Source organism: Trachypithecus francoisi, unplaced genomic scaffold, assembly GCF_009764315.1.
Source record: "Trachypithecus francoisi isolate TF-2019V2 unplaced genomic scaffold, Tfra_2.0 Lachesis_group1, whole genome shotgun sequence".
NCBI lineage: Eukaryota > Metazoa > Chordata > Mammalia > Primates > Cercopithecidae > Trachypithecus > Trachypithecus francoisi.
This window is the reverse complement of record NW_022681454.1, coordinates 84191128-84211361: the sequence shown is the minus strand read 5'-3', so window position 1 is coordinate 84211361 and position 20234 is coordinate 84191128. Positions and strand designations below refer to the sequence as shown.

At 36.8% G+C, this 20234-nt stretch overlaps 1 protein-coding gene across 2 annotated transcripts in view; it reads left to right on the top strand.

The window, feature by feature from the left end:
- The first annotated feature begins 4190 nt into the window (after window positions 1-4190).
- GABRB1 (gamma-aminobutyric acid type A receptor subunit beta1) overlaps window positions 4191-20234 on the top strand; it is a 402336-nt gene continuing 386292 nt past the window's right edge. For both annotated transcript variants that reach the window (XM_033214760.1, XM_033214759.1), the window contains exons 1-3: window positions 4191-4537; window positions 4707-4798; window positions 5216-5283. In XM_033214760.1, the coding sequence (XP_033070651.1) occupies window positions 4458-4537; window positions 4707-4798; window positions 5216-5283 (240 nt within the window). In that variant the 5' untranslated portion in view covers window positions 4191-4457. The remainder of the gene's footprint in view (window positions 4538-4706; window positions 4799-5215; window positions 5284-20234) is intronic.

Genomic DNA, 20234 nt, shown 5'->3' with positions numbered 1-20234 from the left:
AACAAAATATCGTATTTATTTGGATAGAATTCTACTTGAAATGAGCGATGAATAGCCTTATATCACCACAATTTATCAAATAGTAAAACTTTATAAACAATAACTTGAGAAGCCATTCCAATAAGAATAAATCTAGAAAAAATTGCAATATGAATTTTTAAATATAAAAATTGTTATAGCATAACAGGAAGTAAAAATAAAAAGAGGTAAAAATACACTTGGCTTATTACATGATGTAAGTTTTATCCTCAAAGGTCCTTGCTATAATATATAAATAAGAAGAGCTGAAAAATGCAAAGTGAAAAATGCATTCACATATAGCTAAAAAATATATTAAATAGCTGGTTATTAATATAATCTGAAACACAAGACTTTTTTAAAAGAAAATAATATATCCCTAGAGGATAAATTGATATGCAAAAAGTGAAGCGGTAGCATTCCTACTAACACAGGTTAAAATGACTTCTTAAGTTAATTAGAATATTTAATGCAATATAAAAGTAACATGAGATTTTTAGATCTTATTAAATTAATACTATATTTAATCTAGAAAAAGTATGAAAACATAACAAAGGATATGTAAATGTCTTAAAAAGCAATAATGGTGTTGCTGCCTTATCAAAATTCATACTTTACTAACAATGAGTGATTGAAATAAAATTATATCATATTAGGTTAAATCAGAAAAACTGATTAATTGAACAGGAGGCAAATGCCACGAATACATGCATCTAATAGCATATTATATTACTATTAATATTACAAATCATCCTTAAAATAGATTGGGGCAATTTATACTCCCCCCAAAGTAAATGAAATTGTGTTTCCCCACAGCTTCCATGACACCTAATGTTAAACCATTTTAAACTAGCAAACCTACAAGTGAAAATGGTACTTCATATCTATTTTAAAAATTGTATTCATTTGATTACTATTGAGGTTGAAACTTTGCAATATATTTACTGGTAACTTAATTATTTTAAAAAATATTTTCTATTTTTTAAAAGTTTTGCAGGCACATAGTAGGTGTGTATGTTTATGGGGTACATGAGATGTTTTGATACAGATATGCAATGTGAAATAAGCACATCATAAAGAATAGGGTATCCATCCCCTTAAGCATTTATCCTCGAAGTTACAAACAATCCAAATATATTCTTTAAGTTATTTTAAAATGTACAATTAAGTTACTGTCACCCTACCCTACTCTGACAAAGTTACAGTCACCCTACTCTGCTATCAAATATTAGGGATTCTTTGGTGAAATTCTTGTTACAATTGTTTGCTCATTATTTATTAGACATTTATTTCTCTCATTGACTTGCATAGACATTTTAAAATATAAATTGCAAATAGATCTCCTAGTTTGTCACTTCGTTATCGGTTTTGATCAGCTTTCTGTAAAATATTTCAAATATCTAGAAATATATGGAGAGTAGAAATATATGGAGAATATCATGTTGTGGCTAACTGGAATGAAAGTTTTTGATAAAATATTGTAGATTCATTTGAACCCTAAAATGTGGTATCTTTCCTATTTTTGTTCTCTATTCTGTGTGTGTGTGTGTATATATATATATGCTTGAGTATGTGTATATATACACATACATATATGTATAATACATATATATACACATACACAAACACACCCCCACACACACACATATATATATATGTATATATGTGCTGCATATGTACATAATATATATTCTGGGTTTTACACTTAAATGTTTTAAAATTTATGTTATCACGGCTCATTGTATCATTCTTCACCCTGCTCTTGTTTTGTTTTTGCTCAATGCTTTACTTTTGGGATTTATCTTTGTAGAAGCATGTAGAAGTTCAACTATTTTGACTGTTGTGTTACATTTGTGATTATATCCCTATTTATTTGCAATTAATAAAAATTGTTGCCAATTTTGCACTACTAAAAGCAACACTGCCATAAACATTCTTAGACTGCATGGGTTTATCACTAGGGTTTATTCTGAGTGGTAGAAATTCTGGGCTAAAAGGCATGGGCATCTTTGACTTTACTAGTATGTCCAAAGGACAGTACAAAGTGTTTAGATCAATTTTGTCTACTGAAAATATATGGAGTTTTAAAAGCCAATTTTTAATATTCTTAAGTTTTGCATATCTGATTAGTTTAAAATAGTGTACAATTCCTTGAATTTGCAATTCCTTAGAGTGGCTTTTTATCTTTTTTTTTTACTTCTAGAAGTTTTTTTTTCCTCGTAATTTCTTTATACAAACCCTTTGATGGCCAAATTTCCTGAAAACATGTTCTTTCTATGTATAACTTGACTTTTCAGAAGAATCTTTGGATTTAAAGAAGGTTACATTTTAACATAGTTATCGCAATAATCTTTTTTATCATGTATACCTTTGTTCATCTTTAGATCTTTCCTTTTATCACAGTCATAAAGATAGTCTCCTATATAGTTTGAAGTTTTGAACGTTTTGCTTTTTGTATTAAAGTTACATATCTACTTGTAATACATTTTCGTGTATGTAATGATGTAAAGATCTACTTTTTTTCCCTTATGGATAATAAATTTTCTTGCAGTATTTATTGAATAGCTCATCTTTTCCTACTTTTCTTAAAATAGAGGAGTATTTCTGTGCTCTTTATTTGCTTGTACTCTTTTGCTTTTTATCCCTACATGAATTCCATGCCAAAGATAAACTGATTCAATTTCTATATAGCTCAATAATGTCTTGATATCTCAAAGGCAAATGCCCCCATATTCCTTCTCTTTTTCTTTTTCTTCTTCTAGGTTTTCTTGGTTTTTATTTACCCCCTCATTCTTGTATTTGAATTTTGGAATTAGTTTCTTAATTTCCATTTAAAATTTAGGAATTTTGATTCAAATTGGTTATATTTCTTACATTGGATAGAATTGACATCCTTACAATGTTGAGTCTTCCCAGTTACCCATATGGTATATTTTCCATTTATCTAGGTCATATTTTGTGTGTTTAAATAATGTTATATAATTTCACTCTAAAGTTCTTGTGTGTATTTTTTCCCCAGTTATTCCTATGTACATTCGAATTTTTTGTTGTTATTGTAATGGAATAATTTTTTTTTTCTGTTTTTTTGTTTGGTATCTCCTGTGTAAGGAAATACTAAGAACATGCATAAGTTTCTTGACCTTGTGACACTTCCATCCTAGTTAGAAGCTAATTTTTAGACTGTCCCCTATTTCCCTCAAAAAAGTAAGCAGCAGACGATAATAGGAGTAGGGATTACCGCGGGCTTTACTTACACTTGTATCCGTCCCTCCCATTACATGCGAATTTCTCTAGGTCAGGAACCCTTTTTGAATCAGTTATAAGTCCCAGAATGCCCACAACACAATTTAATATGTACTATTTAAAAAAAGAACAAACACCTAGCCCAGGGCCTTCTGCCTAACACGTGCTCAATGACATTTGTAGAATCGAAGTTACTGAATTTGATTTAATTCAAACAATGCTTGCTCCTGCAGAATCCCAACCTACTGGTGAACAGAGATTAAACTGTCTGGATGTTTCAGAGTTCTGCTAGGGGTCACAAATACCACCTTAAATGCTGTCAATTTAAGAAGGAGATTTTTCTTATCAGAAGCTGGAGGAAAGTGGGGCTTGCAGTAGATGACCCTAGGAAAAAAGATTCCCTGCCCAGAACTGCTGCTGGATCCTTTTTTCCCCTCATTTCCCAACCTGGATGAGAAACGACAAGGGCAAGGAAGAAAAATGGGTTAGAAGAAAAGTTGACTTGTCCCTCCTACTCTGCCTGCTACAGAAGTCTACATCAAGCCAAATGTCCTAGGATGCCTCCCAAGGGCAACTGATTTTTGGAGTTCTCAAATACGTCTCCAGTTTCCTCTGTACCTTTAGTAACTCTCCAGCTCCCTCTCTCTCCACTCTTCCCTGCTCCCAGTCACCCCCACCCTCAACCCCCCGCTGATCACATCCGCTGAGTACCCCCACAGGCTACCAGAAAACAACAGACCCGCCTCCAGAGTCCCCGTCTAGGACCTCCAGGGCTGTAAATGAAAGATGCCAATCACAGGCAGCCTTAGCCAGATCACTGAGAGCCCAGCAAAAACAAAAACAAAAACAAAAACAAAAACAAAATCAGGTTGAGGGCAGAAAGGAAATCAACATAGCAACCTCCAATGCATGAAGGAAACTCCGTTTAGACATGCTCGTAGGATCCCCTGCGTGGAAACAGAGGCTTGTCTCTGACTACCCGGAGGACATGGAGCACCCCAAATAGGAACTTTAGAGGGATTGAAATCTGTTGCCTGTTACCGCTAGGAATACTGTTTGCAAGGCACAAGGTGTCTTTTGGTAGTGAGCGCGCTCTGCGCATGCGCAGGTCCAGTCGGGAATTACTGCCCAGCAGCCGACTAAGTTGCATTCCTTGAATCTTCGCAGAAAAGACAATTCTTTAATCAGAGTTAGTAATGTGGACAGTACAAAACCGAGAGAGTTTGGGGCTTCTCTCTTTCCCTGTGATGATTACCATGGTCTGTTGTGCACACAGGTGAGCTGCTGTTGTTGAATCTCTCTCTCTTTTTTTCCTTGGTATGTTTCTTTTTACGTGTCTGCTGGATCATGTATCTTGCTGTTTGGGGGTAGGTGTGCCTGTATCTTTTTATATGTGCTCACAGTTTGTGCTCATTTTGAATACGGTCCCTACTTCTTCCCCTCAGCACCAATGAACCCAGCAACATGTCATACGTGAAAGAGACAGTGGACAGATTGCTCAAAGGATATGACATTCGCTTGCGGCCGGACTTCGGAGGTAACGGTTCATCTTTTTTCAACCTGTAACCCATCCCTAGTTCTCCTTTTCTGTCAAAGATAAATGTCAAAAAAAAAAAAAAAAAAAAAGGCATGTCATTTTCGTAAGCGTGCACTATGCCCTGGACACACACACACACCCCACAGACACTCACACACACACCGGATCCCCAGTCTCAGGTGGATGAATCCTCAGGCGGAGGCGACCTTCTCCCGGGCCGACACACCCTCTGCATAGTCACTGCATCATACGTGTGCCCACACCTGTTTTCCCAGGCTGTCCCCTGAAAGGGGTGGGGCGGGGGGAGCAGGGAGGGAGCCCGTTCAGAATGGAGTAAGGGCTGGGAAGTCCCCAGACCCTCCCCAGCCCGCTGTCACTGAGAGAATCTGTCTCTAATGTGGCCCACCTCCCTGGCAGGGCCCCCCGTGGACGTTGGGATGAGGATCGATGTCGCCAGCATAGACATGGTCTCCGAAGTGAATATGGTGAGTGGCCTCCCGACGGGCCCGGCGGGCCAGCTTACGCAGATGGGAAATGAACCGGTCCCTTTGCCCTCTGCGTTTCACTGGCGGTCACCTCGCCCCTGGCCCCTGGGGTCCCACTCCGCACGCGCTCCCCACTCCGGTACACACATCCGGTCGCCCCTGGTTTGTAATTTCGACACACACGGGCTACTGCGGTGTTCCAGGGGAAACGTGCTAGGCACTATTTTGGGAAGGACGAGTGACTGTTGCGCCGTGGATCGGCTGGGGCGGAGTCTGAGCGTTACTTTAGCTGGGTTTCCCTGCGTGTTCGGACGAGGAGGGCACCATCTGCCGGCAGCTGGGTGGCCTGCACTAGGGTCCTCGTACCGGTGGTCGGCAGCCATCGCCTCCCCAGGCGCGGCCCCGGCAATCCCCATGGCCCTCTCAGTCAGCAAGCCCGGACGCCCTAAGGCCCTGCCACCAAGAGCACAGTCGGGGTTTCAAAGTGTGCTCTTCCTCCAGGTTCAGGCAAACCGGGTGGCAGGAGCAACAGGCTAAGACAACAGTCCACGCTTGCTAGTAGGAAAAGTGCCCGAGCCTGGGTAGGCTTGTATTGTTCCCTTGTGGGAGGTTATGAATTTGTCTTACTGCATCTTGCAAATTTAAGTTGAAACAAAATAAATCAAGTCCTATTGCTTCACCTTACTCTAGAAACCTAAGCATGCCTAAAAAGCCTGATAATTTAAGGGATGTTGGAAGGGAGAGGGGGCGACAGTAACACAGCATAGTCCTTTCATTTCAAAGGGTCAACATTCCTTTATATACATTTTCCCTCTCTTTTTGGAAGCTGTTGCAAAATGAACTGAAAAAGCTGCCACTTTCTCTGTCGGCTGGTTCCGTCCACTGAATGTAGGAGTTTTCTACTTAGAGTTTCTAACTGTTGCTTCTTGTAAGACGGGGAAAAGCCTGTTGCTTTTCTAGAATCAGCCACCCAGGAATCAGCTAGATCTACGTGAGCAAAATGCCATTTTTATTCCACTTGTAAAAAAATATTATGGCGGCAGAAATTTATAAATCCTGAATAATTTAAAGAGTAAAACCATTTGAGATTGTATCACTCTATGACTATAAAGGCTATTGAATTGTCTTTCATTTCATTCCTACTGTGTCGTTTTATTTTAATAGGCTAGGGGTTTAAGAATTTCTTTTCTTTTCCTTTTTAGGTTATGTTAGGGAAGAAATAAATATGTCTATAGCTCACTGAATAGGAATAGAATAAAAGGTGTGACTATTTAATTTCTGTATTTTGTAGTTGTAGCGGCTCCTGCTTCAAATAACTTATTTAAATTACTATTTTTAGATGTCTCTGATTGTCGTGCTGGAAAAAGAAACTCAATTTTAAAAACGTAATGAACAATGAATATTTTCTCATTGGCAAACTGACTTATTATATTCTGTTTACATACATGTTAACACTACAAAGTAACCCAAAGCACACTATTTAGAAACACTTTGAGGAATGTAATAATATGTGTACATACACAAATTGTGCCTAATCTACACAAATGCAACCGGACAAATTAGACAATAGATTAGTTTAACAAGTTGTATCATGTAGATTAATAATGATAATATTTTCCTTTTCAATCATTTACTTTGGTATCTTGTAAACATCCACAGAAAATTGATAAAATAGAAGATTTAAAAAGCTCAAAAAGCAAATGCAGTCTTTGTTCTACCTTGCCATGTAGAGTGCCTTGCTTTTCAGAATTTTAAAAAATATGTGATTCTGTTGGCTATATTGACATACCCCTTTTCAGTTTTTTAAAACTCAATTAAATAGAGAAGTTGCTGCAATCAACAACCACCATAACAAAAAGTTCTGTATAATCAGTTGTTCAACTGAATTCATATATAACCTCAAAACAAGGATTGACTTTAACTGAAATACCACTGGACATTTCTTCCTGATGATTAAATAATACAGTCTGTTTACTCATGGCAACACGTGTATACACACTTGATTTTTCAAAAATATTCACTCAGCTGATAAGCCTTTGAAAATACATATTCTACTACAATCCCCATTACCTTTCCACAACAATGTTAGAGACATGATTAGAAAATAGAAACCACTCAAAGCTGAAAAATGATAAACCTTGATTTACTTGTTCTTTCTTGTTTCTCCTTTTAATGAACACTATCAACAGAATCCAAAGTTTATTTTATCTTCTCTCATCTATGACAAAACATTGAAATAAATAGATTAGAAATAATGCCAAGAAAAATGGAAATAAAGAGTAATGTTTTTAAAATTGAGGGTTCTGTGTAAACACAACTCAGAGGATTAGCCCGCACCCCCAAAAGAGAATTGCTTACTATATGTTGTGATTTTAGATAATATAAATCGGGTTGGAAATCCATGGAAAATAAGACTTATTGCTTATTGCTTTTTGTATTAAGCATGCTTCAGTACCCTGATAGGGAGTAACTTTTGAGTAATTTAATAGAAAATTTTCATCAACATTAAATGACAGGAATATAACAACAAGAATGGACAAGAATATCATAAAAACGGTTTTTAAGAAAATGCAAGTTGAATCAATTTCTAAAACATTGTTTATATTTATGTTTTTTTCCTTACCATTATTACCCATTCCATGGCTGGGAAAAATGAAATAATTGTGCATTAAATTAGTGGATTTGAGAACTAGATTCCATTCATTTTTGTTCTTTTTTTTGCTTCCCCAAGTAAAATATAGTCCCTGACTGGTTTTTACATTGTCTACTTTAAAGACTAACATCATATCAAGAGTATTTTCTGATTTCTCAATTTGTGAAAAATTAATTGTTTTCTTAATTTTTCACAAATTAAGAAACAAAAGCAATCTTTACATAGTAAAGAATCTCTACAGTCAAGAATCATTGGTTCCAAGCAGTGAATGCAAAAATTGTGAAGAATAATTCCGATGCAGATAAACATATCTACTTGGGAACAAGACTTTTCATGCAGTAATATTATCGATTAAATTAGAAAGGATTGTTCTTCTGGCATCACGGGATATATTGTTTGTGTGATAGCAACTACATACTGTTACCATTTTCTAAACTGTCATCTTAAGAAACCACCATGATTTCCATTTATGTAGTATAACCTTCAAACCTTGTCTTTTAACAGTTTCTGCCAAGCCATAGACACACACACACACACACACACATACACACCCACATACACACACACATACATGTACACACACAGAGGACTGATTAAAGATGAACAGGAGGAGTAAATGGAGACAAGAGCTCCCAGAAATTGTCCTTAACATAACCATTAACATCTGCTACTATAAAGCCAGTAAGACACAGACAGTAGTAGGCAAGTTTTCTCTTCAAACAGTAGTTTGGGGAAACATGATATTAACTATGTTCTCACAAGTAGTTGAACTCTTGTATTTCAAATTCCAGTGACTTAGCTGTTCCTTCTTATTCAAGAGGTGGATCCTGATTACCAAGTAGGAGTTCCAACTAGGCAGCTCTCTGTACCTAATCTGAAGACACGATGGTCCACATGGCCATCCCTAGAAGACCTTACATCGAATGAGTCCTGACTCAATGCAGGATTCAATCCAAACTGTTCCCAATATGAGATAGCTATCATGGATTCATTGTCTTTCCTTCCTTCTTGCATGAATGAGTGTAACAGTGAATGCTCTTACAGACATTACAGTGAACAATGATGACAAAAATGAAAATGAACCAATTTTATAAATAATGCTTAAGGAAAAACAAATTTAATTTCCCAAATATCCACTTAAAATTCATTGTTTCTGTTGTTGTGGTAGTTATCTTAATATTAGACTCTGGAAACGTCTGGTACATACTTCAATTATATCTCATTACTATCACTATGTGACTCAAAACAGTAACTGCTTGTCAGATTCCCAGTCCCCACATGCATTTCTCTAGGTCAGTGCTTCTCAATCTTTAACATATAGGTGAATCACTCCAGGATCTTATTAAAATGCAAATTCTGAATCAGAGGCGTGGGATGGGCCCTGACGTTCTGCATTTTCCTGGGCAATGCTGATTGCTGGTATGTAGATTGTACTTTGAATATCAAGGGAGTACATTATCCTAAGATATGGGTTCATTAAGAAATTGGCTGGGTGCAGTGGCCCCCACGAATAATCCCAGCACTTTGGGAGACTGAGGTGAGCAGATCACTTGAGGTTAGGAGTGTAAGACTAGCCTGGCCAACATGGTGAAACCCCGTGTCTACCAAAAGTATAAAAATTAGCTGGGTGTGATGGCACGTGCCTATAGTCCCAGCTACTCTGGAAACTGAGGCATGAGAATCACTTGAACCTGGGAGGCTGGAGGTTGCAGTGAGCTGAGATCGTGACACTGCACTCTAGCCTGTGCAGTAGAGCAAAACAGTCTAAAAAAAAAATAAAAATAAAAAAGAAATGAACACTTTTTTTCCTTTCAAATTTCTTTAGGACTATTATTATTTAAGTTGCAGGTAGCTGTTCTCTTTTTTTTTTTTATTATTATACTTTAAGTTCTAGGGTACATGTGTATATTATTTAAGTTGCAGGTAGCTGTTCTCTAAAGGGAAAATTAATTCTGTAACTGATGATGATGATGATGATGACGATGATGATGATGATAAACAACAGGACAAAGGCAGGAGCCTGGAGATGGGACTTGACCTAAACTAATGAATAGTCTTCTTATCTATATTAATACCTGTGAATCAACCAATCTCAAATGATGGCAATGAAAACATTTCCAAGTACAGTAACTCCACAATACTATCATGTTGCTTTGCAGGGAAACCTATGACTTTTTTCTTCAGGATAAAGAACATTGCAAACTGTTTTTCCACCACTGAGGAGCTAGCAACAAGTTTGTAAAATAGCCTAAACATACTCTTGATGCTGTCAGTGAATTCTCTGAGGTTTTAATAGAATTTCCTTTGCAAACAGAACAAATAGGTGAGTACCACTTAAAAGCAGAAAGAAGTATTAGCTAGCATATAAATACATTTTATTCTTATATGAGTAATCACAAAAAGTTTTTCTTTTAGGTTCTGGGTTACAATTTTATAACATCTGGAGAGACTGAGGAAGGAAAATCTTCCCTTTGCCTGTTTGGAGATTATATATATATATACATATACATATATATATATATACATATACATACATATATATATATATATATAAACTCTAAGCCACATTAAAGCAAGCCTATCTAGATTGTTTTAAAGCTGGAGTTTACATTTGAATGCCTGGGATTTTAGGATTGTAGAATCAGATTGGGTATTATAGTGTGAAATACAATGAAAACAAATAGTAACTTACTGAACATTTTCCATGTGTGAGATACGGTTATCAGTGCTTTACATTAATAGCGATTTAATGCTTTACTTAGTGCTATGCAATTCTTACCCCTCCCCACCTCCATTACAGATTGAAACACTGAGTTTGAGAGAGCGAGAAATATTGTTAGGTTAAATAACTTACTCAGAATTTATACAGCTAGTGAATGGCAGAGCCAAAATTTGAAACCAGGCAGCTTGTCTCTAGGGTCTGGCTCCTAACTACTAGACTAGTAAAAAATAGCCTAGGACTTTGAGTGAGTAATTTGGCTTCTCTAGGGTTCTCCTTTGTAAAATGAAGCCAAATTACATAAGCGCTAAAACCCTTTCCAGTTCAAATATCCTATCATAAAAACTTAGATATTTAAAGATTTTAGACTCCGTCAAAATAAAAAATCTTTGTCTCCATCTTACTCCCTTACTAGATTGTCTTAAATACCATATTCTCCTGGTAGATGAATCAATCACAAGAATTTATTGAGTTCCCACTGAGTGCAAATGATGTAGGCTCCTGGGAACATTGAAATACTGATTGTGTGCAATCTAGGGCCTCTTGAATTATTATTTTAATTAGTCATGTCATCCTCATCCAACTTTTTCTTCCTTAAACACATTCACAAAGACAGCAACAAGAAGCAATGATCTTCAAAATGAAATTGGCCTAATGCCTGGTTTATATTGTACTGAACATTAGAGCCAAGACTAAATTGGAATTATTTCTACGTGGAGCTGTCCATTGTATTTAAACTGGGAATACTGCTCCACCACAACTGAAGTAATAATTTTTTTCAACACTTGTTGTGAAACAGAAAGAAACTGTTATTTTTGAAGATCGGAGCATCCCAAAGGATTTACCTAAACTGCCTAAAATCCTTCCATGAGGTGACTGAGAAATGAGGGATAAACCCAAGGTGTTTGTCTTATCACTTAATGTCCATTCTTTCAGTTTCTGATGATTTTTCTCTTGGCAGGCCCCCAAATACTTCATAGCACCTTCAAAACACTCATGCACAAATGAAATCTTGCAATACCAAGGAAAGTAAAACATTTCAAAAGAGAAATGAACGGTTCAAATGTTTCCAGTTGGCTTAGGTTTCAGTGAGGGGGCTCAAATGACATAATCATACTTGCAAATCATAGGAGTAAGAATTGGTAGATGTTTATAGTTGACTAAATGTTAGTACATAGTTCATCCATAAACGACATGAGCACTGAAATTATTTTTCCCAAAATGCTTCTGTTTTTTAAAAAAACGAACAAACGGCCGGGCGCGGTGGCTCAAGCCTGTAATCCCAGCACTTTGGGAGGCCGAGACGGGCGGATCACGAGGTCAGGAGATCGAGACCATCCTGGCTAATATGGTGAAACCCCGTCTCTACTAAAAAATACAAAAAACTAGCCGGGCGAGGTGGCGGGCGCCTGTAGTCCCAGCTACTCGGGAGGCTGAGGCAGGAGAATGGCGTAAACCCGGGAGGCGGAGCTTGCAGTGAGCTGAGATCCGGCCACTGCACTCCAGCCTGGGTGACAGAGCCAGACTCCGTCTCAAAAAAAAAAAAAAAAAAAAAAAAAACCGAACAAACAATGTAAAGTTTCTAATCTTGAAGTGAAGATTTTTCTTTTTAGAGGAATGTCTTTTTTGAAAACTATATTTTTGAAAGAAGAACTGTGGATTTGAAACTTCCATAGTTATCTTGGTCTATGTGGTAGGTGCTATGATAGAGACATGTATGTATAGGATCCTATGGGAGCACCGGTCTGCAGTTCTAAAGCATGATGAAGGGTTAATGCCTGAAATGAATCTTAGAAAAGAATAGTAGTTAGCAATTGTGTAGAAGTTCTTCTCATTTTCAGCCTATACACATTTCCACACAAAAGAAAGGGTATATGCATTGGGAGGTGTGCCTGAAAACAGCATGAAGTGTTCTGGGAACTACAGATAATTCCTATTGTGAGAACTTAAAAGGCACAGGGAAGATTATCAAGAGATCAGACGGCATGCTAAAAGCAAGATGTAGGACAATGTTATTGAATGCTCTCATTGTGTAATAATAAACCTTTCTATAAATGTATATTTGTATATGCACTGACAATTTCTGGAAGGATGCACACAAGGAAATGAGTAATAGTTATTACCTTTTGGAAGTGGAACAAGGACCAGAAGTGCACTGCAAAGGAATATTTACTGTCTTTTACATACCCCTTTGAACTTTTGGTTTAAAAAAAATCTTATATGTACGTGTCCTCCACTTTTATTTTAAAAAGAGAATTTGTGCTACACACTCACATGCAAACAGATAAATAAATGATGCTGAAATATCTATGCTGAGGAAATGGACCCTAATCCTGAAATGCAGAACGTCTGACAAAGGGTTTAACGGGAACTGTGTTTTACATTTTAAGTTTTTGCAGCTATGTGGAGGATGATGTAGAGAAGGCTAAAACTGAGGACAGTGTTAGGAAGCTAAGAGTGTTTCAAGGTCCAGATGAGAGGTGATAGATGCCTGAACTGGTACTTTCCATAGGAATAGACAGAAAAATGATATTCAGAAGCAAATCAGAGGAATTTAGTGACTCTTTGGATGATAGGGATTAGAGACGAAATGAGCCCTGGATCCCCCCAAGGTTCCATATTAAGTGATTGACATCGGGTGTCCATGTGCCTAGGGAGGGAACCCAGGGCCAGGAGTACTACACCATCTCTTTCACTGCTGAAGTGGACACATTTTCAGAAAAAAAAAAAAAAAAAAAAAAGAGTATATTATGTGTTATAAGGCACTTGGGGAAGCATTGAGTTAGAATATTGAATATTGACATCAATGAACTATTTCTTCTAAATCTGTTCACAAATAAGGTGAGCTCTACAGAGATAGATTCTGAAACCCATAAATGTAGTGACTGAAATGGGCTGGTTAGAGATAGGGAGAAAGGGTGCTGGGCAAAGACAGAATGGAATAGAGTCAAATTTAATTATCCCTAGTAATATGGCTTTTTATCTAGGAGGACCTAGACTCTGACAGGATTTACAGCATACTTTTCCTCCAGAGGCGTGATCTTTGTGTTCTGTTTTAGATGCCTTTATAAAACCTTATAGGTAGGGGGAAATAGATGTGTGGGAAACTTACTTACACAGCATCTGGTCTCTTCTCCACTGTATCACAAAAGTGATTCAGAGTTCTTCTGGAACATTGTACTTCCATGTGAGATTGCATGAAAGCAGTGTGAGTTCTTGTAGAAAGTGTATTTGGTGATGAAATGAAACCTGATATAACAGACAAGGCAAATGAGGTTGACAGCATGCCTTGAGAAATGAAGCTTACCTGCCAGGAAATTAAAAAGTGACTCTCAGGACCTTTGCAAAAGAATGGAAACATTTGAATGGCCTGTTGGGTATGATTCTAAACCAGAATTCAACAGAGCACTGTCCCCACAAGTTGGTGTCCTGGAAAGAGGAAATCTATTTAAGCAAAGTCTTATTCACAGATTGTACTATTTCGTTTAGAGAAAGACAGAGAAACAGCTAGAGAAATAGATTCAGATAGAAGACGGCCCTTAGGTAGCTGTTAGCAATCAGCTGTTCCTTTCCTACCTCTACTGAAAAAGAGTATGGTTGAAGGCTCTTCAGATATAACAGGAAAAATTAGAGGTTAGATGCCTTGACTCTTGTTGCTAAATGGATTAATCAGGGAAGTTGCTAAGAGTGAATCCCATTTGAATGACAGGGTTTATTTGGTATCTTTCCTGAAAGCAGAGAAATAGATTTGTCGAAAGCTTGGGATCTCTGCCTACTCTAGCCCTCCATGACTCATGGAGATATTTTTTCTTAAGATTTATTATTTTCAAGGAAATGATACACAATTCTCTAGTCAAGGGAAATAGCTTTGTTGTCTCCATGGAGACAGTTCAATGACATTCATTTGGAATCCCACCTGTGTCTAGAACATTTTCGCATGTCAGTGTCCATTATTTCTACCTCCTGCCACCTGCAAACTCTCTCCCACCCAAATGCATCTAGGTCTACTTCAAAACCCACAGGAAATCGTGTATTTTTCTATGGAGTCTTTTCTGCAGTCTTACCAGGGAGAATTATACTGGAAAAAGAATACCTGGGGTGTATTAGGAAATCAAGACTCATAAAAGACAAAGACCCAATATAATTTAGGAATCATACATATAAAGGTCTTCCTAACCTTGCCTTTATCCCCTCACTATGTAAGCCTTAGGAAGCTTAGAATTATATTCTTTATAGTCTCTGTTATCACTCCCAGCGTATTTTAGGGACTGAATAATAACATTCACTAGGATTATAAAAGAAAATTTTGAGTCATAAAAATTGTTAGTAAATATAACATTTAGATTTTTAAATTCAGAATTTAATAGTTTCTTTATCAAGTCTACCTTATACTTTCATCTTTATTTTTTTATGTTGACCATGAATCATGAACTGTTTCCATAGAAACAGCTTCATCACATGGCATAGCCAGTTTCACAGACCCAGAATCACTTCATGACAAATATCAATGCATGCATGTGTATGTGTACAGTATGTATATATAATATATGTAATATGTGTGTGTATATGCACTATATATATATAGTCTGATTTAAAAAATAATCACTACTTTTCATTTTCCAAATGTCATCTTACTGGCAAACGGACTGTCCCATATTTCTAGACACAGGTAATAAGTTGTTAAAGAATAACTTGACTGATGACTACAAAGTGAATGACATTTAAAAAGAAGAAAAATCAAAAATAAAAGGTAGCATATGAAAAGGGGCCTTTTAGCCAATCTGTAGAGGTTTTTAAATGAGAAAAGTTATATTTTAAAAGATAAGCAAAGACTTAATCAAACATAAAAGTAAAAAGTTAAAATTATGTCTAATCCACAAATATATATGCATGTAATGTATATCTACCCAAATCTTTATTTTTTAATTTTTTATTTTTTTATTATACTTTAAATTCTAGGGTACATGGGCATAACGTGCAGGTTTGTTACATATGTATACTTGTGCCATGTTGGTGTGCTGCACACATCAACTCATCAGCACCCATCAATTCATCATTTATGTCAGGTATAACTCCCAATGCAATCCCTTCCCCCTCCCCCCTCCCCATGATAGGCCCTGATGTGTGATGTTCCCCTTCCCGAGTCCAAGTGATCTCATTGTTCAGTTCTCACCTATGAGTGAGAACATGCGGTGTTTGGTTTTCTGTCCTTGTGATAGTTTGCTAAGAATGATGGTTTCCAGCTGCATCCATGTCCCTACAAAGGACGCAAACTCATCCTTTTTTATGGCTGCATAGTATTCCATGGTGTATATGTGCCACACTTTCTTAATCCAGTCTGTCACAGATGGACATTTGGGTTGATTCCAAGTCTTTGCTATTGTGAATAGTGCCACAATAAACACACGTGTGCATGTGTCTTTATAGCAGCCTGATTTATAATCCTTTGGGTATATACCCAGTAGTGGGATGGCTGGGTCATATGGTACATCTAGTTCTAGATCCTTGAAGAATCGCCATACTCTTTTCCATAATGGTTGAACTAGTTTACAATCCCACCAACAGTGTAAAAGTGTTCCTATTTCTCCACATCCTCTCCAGCACCTGTTGTTTCCTGACTTTTTAATGATTGCCATTCTAACTGGTGTGAGATGGTATCTCATTGTGGTTTTGGTTTGCATTTCTCTGATGGCGAGTGATGATGAGCATTTTTTCATGTGTCTGTTGGCTGTATGAATGTCTTCTTTTGAGAAATGTCTGTTCATATCCGTTGCCCACTTTTTGATGGTGTTGTTTGTTTTTTTTCTTGTAAATTTGTTTGAGTTCTTTGTAGATTCTGGATACTAGCCCTTTGTCAGATGAGTAGATTGCAAAATTTTCTCCCATTCTGTAGGTTGCCTGTTCACTCTGATGGTAGTTTCTTTTGCTGTGCAGAAGCTCCATGGGCATGGACAAGGACTTCATGTCTAAAACACCAAAAGCAACGGCAGCAAAAGCAAAAATTGACAAATGGAATCTAATTATCTACCCAAATCTTTTATCTATCTAGTCATTTTGTATGTATGCAGAATTATATATATACCTCCTATATACGTAATTGTATCCTTGCTGCTACATGATATGTTTTAAAATGTCAACTTTTGTCTGAAATCTCCACATTCACACAGTAATTTGTTGTAACCAGTACATGTGGTAAATCAACTACCACATTAAATGGTGGTGAAGATTTCTTACCACTGACATCAATCACCACCTCTCTTTCTCTTCCCTGCCCTCCTCCCCTGCCCCCGTTTAGCATGTCCTAAAGAAATAATTGGGGAAATAAAAATCCCAAGCCAACTATTGAGTTGAGGCTGATGAGCAGAGAGAAGGAAGATTCACTAGAAAGGTTAATATTGGCCAACTGAAAACTTCTCTCTTCATGTGGGGAAAACTGATCTTTAGAAGTGTTGAAGTTGGGAATGAGAGGAAGACAGGACAAAAAAATTGGAGAGTAGGATATATTCACAAAACTGGAAAAATGGATTCAGTCCTTGGCAGGTTATTGGTGTCTGTCTCTTATACCTATGTAAACATCACTTTGGGAAACACCCCACAAGCTATGTTGCATAAAGTTTGGAAGGAATTTCATAAGTGGTTCTCTGAAATTGTGGAAAGGAATGACTTTCAGGATTTTACAGGATGGCATCTGTTCTACTGTGTTTAAAATCACTGTTAGCAGACATAAATTTAACTTGATGAATTATGTGTGTGCATAGTCACTGTTCTGCTGTTCCACATTTTAAAGAATTTATACAGTACCTTTAGTTCTGCAAAATGGACAGAGATATGAGCCAAAACCAAACAAAGGAATTGCCTTTAGTCTTTTTCAATGAACTTATCCTGTTCAAGTTCACTGAGTGGAGCTTGGTTGTTGAAACAAAATATGGGACCCTATTTGTACAATAACTAGTGAGCACCTGCAGAAGGGGATTTCAGAATAACTGGAAAGCTACCTCCTTGAAATGTCATTATTAGAACTTGATGTATTCAGCTTTCATTCCTGCAGAAATGTAGCTAGCCTTGAGAGAGGAAAACATAATGGTAGTCTTCAATTACTGTTTTTATATCAGAGTGTGAATGAATGGTTGCATGAGAGAACAGGTTTGCTTATAGACAGATATTAGAAAACAGAAAAAGGAGAAAGAAGAAGCTGGAGTTATTTCATACATTTTCCCAGAATTGGCGATTTCCTGAATTTGTGGGCTGATATGAACCAGGTAGAAAAAGTGGCCAAGGTGTGCTGAGACAGCGTTTGTGTTGCCTACACTGATCTTCTGCATTTGAAAAGCATTTTGCTTGATCTGACAGTGATGCCTAATAATTTGTAGCCCGAGATGTGAAATCAACAACTCTAACTCCATTCTTTGCTTGTGTAACATCTGTGTTAATGAGCAAGATGACAATAATATTTTGTTGTTTTAATAATTAGTCTCATAGTTAAAATCAGTGTCCAGTGGGCAGTACACACCAACAATCTTTTAAGTCCAGACACTTCGTCTGGAGTGTATAGTTTTGGTTTTACCCTTGAAGTACCTTTCCCTTGAACATGTTTCTGTCAGGCTATATTTGAACAATTTTAAATCACTTTAAGATGTCAGGATGATGTTGTATCCTAATTTATACTCTCAAATATAAATCTTGTGATTTACTTAATTTCTTTGATTCTCAGTTTCATGTAAAATGAAAACATGAATTTCTGCTTTACCTGTTTCAGAGAGCTGTGAGTGTCAAAAGAGATATATACAAATATAAGCTCTGGTATAAGTTATGTGTAAAATGTACAACAGTATAATTGTTAAGTGCTGCTATTTTTTATTTTATGTTTATCTCTCAGACTTATAATTCATTTCTCCCTCTTGAATGCCAAGACACCAGGGATAACATTAATTCACATTATGCATAGTCAGATATAATAAATATAATATTTTTGTTTGCTATTGGGGTTTTCATAATGCAGTTGAAATTCATATTACATCTAATTGTGAAATTTCTTTGTGAGAACTGACAAAAATATCAAAATAGTTTTCCCCGTCTTCCCTCCTGATAATTGTTTCTCACTCTAAGAAGGAGCAGAACCATGTTACCACTCAAACTTAAACAAAATTTCAATCTGTATATGGTCCTTCCATACCTCTCTAAATGTCATATTTTGTGATACTCTCTTTATATGAGGAGGAAATAACATGTGTCGCTTTACAAGGACTTAGCCTAAGGGTTAGGGCTCTGAGATTGACTTCTTGCTTTTTAAGTTACAGCTCCTCTACTTACAATATCTGTTATATTGGCATTAATTAACTCTAGAGTGGCTATGTAAGTCATTGACGAAACATACAGCTTTGAGAATGAAAATGGGCACTATTAATAATTACCCATGGACAACAAGTATAAAACAATACTGTCCTAGGAAACCCAGGATTTACGATTAACTTTTGCCACTCAAAGCCTGAATTTCTCTTTAAAATGCAAATAAATGAAATTTTCTTCTTAGGTTATTGAAGGCTAAATGAGATAATGTGTACAAATATATTAGCATAGTTCCCTGACCCTGAATAGGTACTTGGGGAAAAAAATTGGTCATTTTAAAACATAGTATTCTCCTTTATTAAATCCATCATCATCATCATCATCATCATCATCATCATCATCATTATCATCATCAGTCCATTTTGGTTGATATAACAGAGTATCATAGACTGGAAAGCTTATAAAAAAAGAGACATTTATCTCTCAGTTCTGGAGGATGGGAAATCCAAGATCAAGACACTGACAGATTCTGTGTCTGTTGAGGGGCTACTGCTTGGTTCAAAGACAGCCTTCATATGGTGTCCTTACATGGTGGAAAGTGGTGAGGGAGTTTACTGGAGCCTCTTTCCTAAGGGCTTATTTATAAGGGTTTTGCTCCCACAACCTAATAACCTCCCAAAGACGTCACCTCCAAATATTGTTACATCAGCGATTAAGTTTTGGCATGTGACTTTTGTGGGGAACACACATTCAATCTATAACAATCATTATCATCATCATCATCCTATTTATTCAACATTTACACTGTAATCAGGCAGTGTTATGAGAGCTTAATATGGTTTGGCTCTATGTCCCCACTCAAATCTCACCTTGAATTTTAGTTCCCACAATCCCCATGTGTTGTGGGAGGGACCCAGTGGGAAGTGATTGAATCATAGGGGCAGTTTCCTCTATGCTGTTCTCATGATAGTGAGTGAGTTCTCATGAGATCTGATGGTTTTATAAGCATCTGGCACTTCCCCTGCTGGCACTTCTCTCTCTAGCCACTCTGTGAAGAGGTGCCCTCCGCCATGATTGTACATTTCCTGAGGCCTCCCCAGCCATGTGGAACTGTGAGTCAATTAAATTTCTTTCCTTATAAATTACCCAGTCTCAGATATTTCTTCATCGCAGGGAGAGGACGGACTAATACAGTGCTTCATATATAAATATCAACAATAAAATTATAGTCGGTGAGATAAAAAGAGTTTTTACACTAAAGTTTGTAGATAAACAAACAAAAATATTATTTAT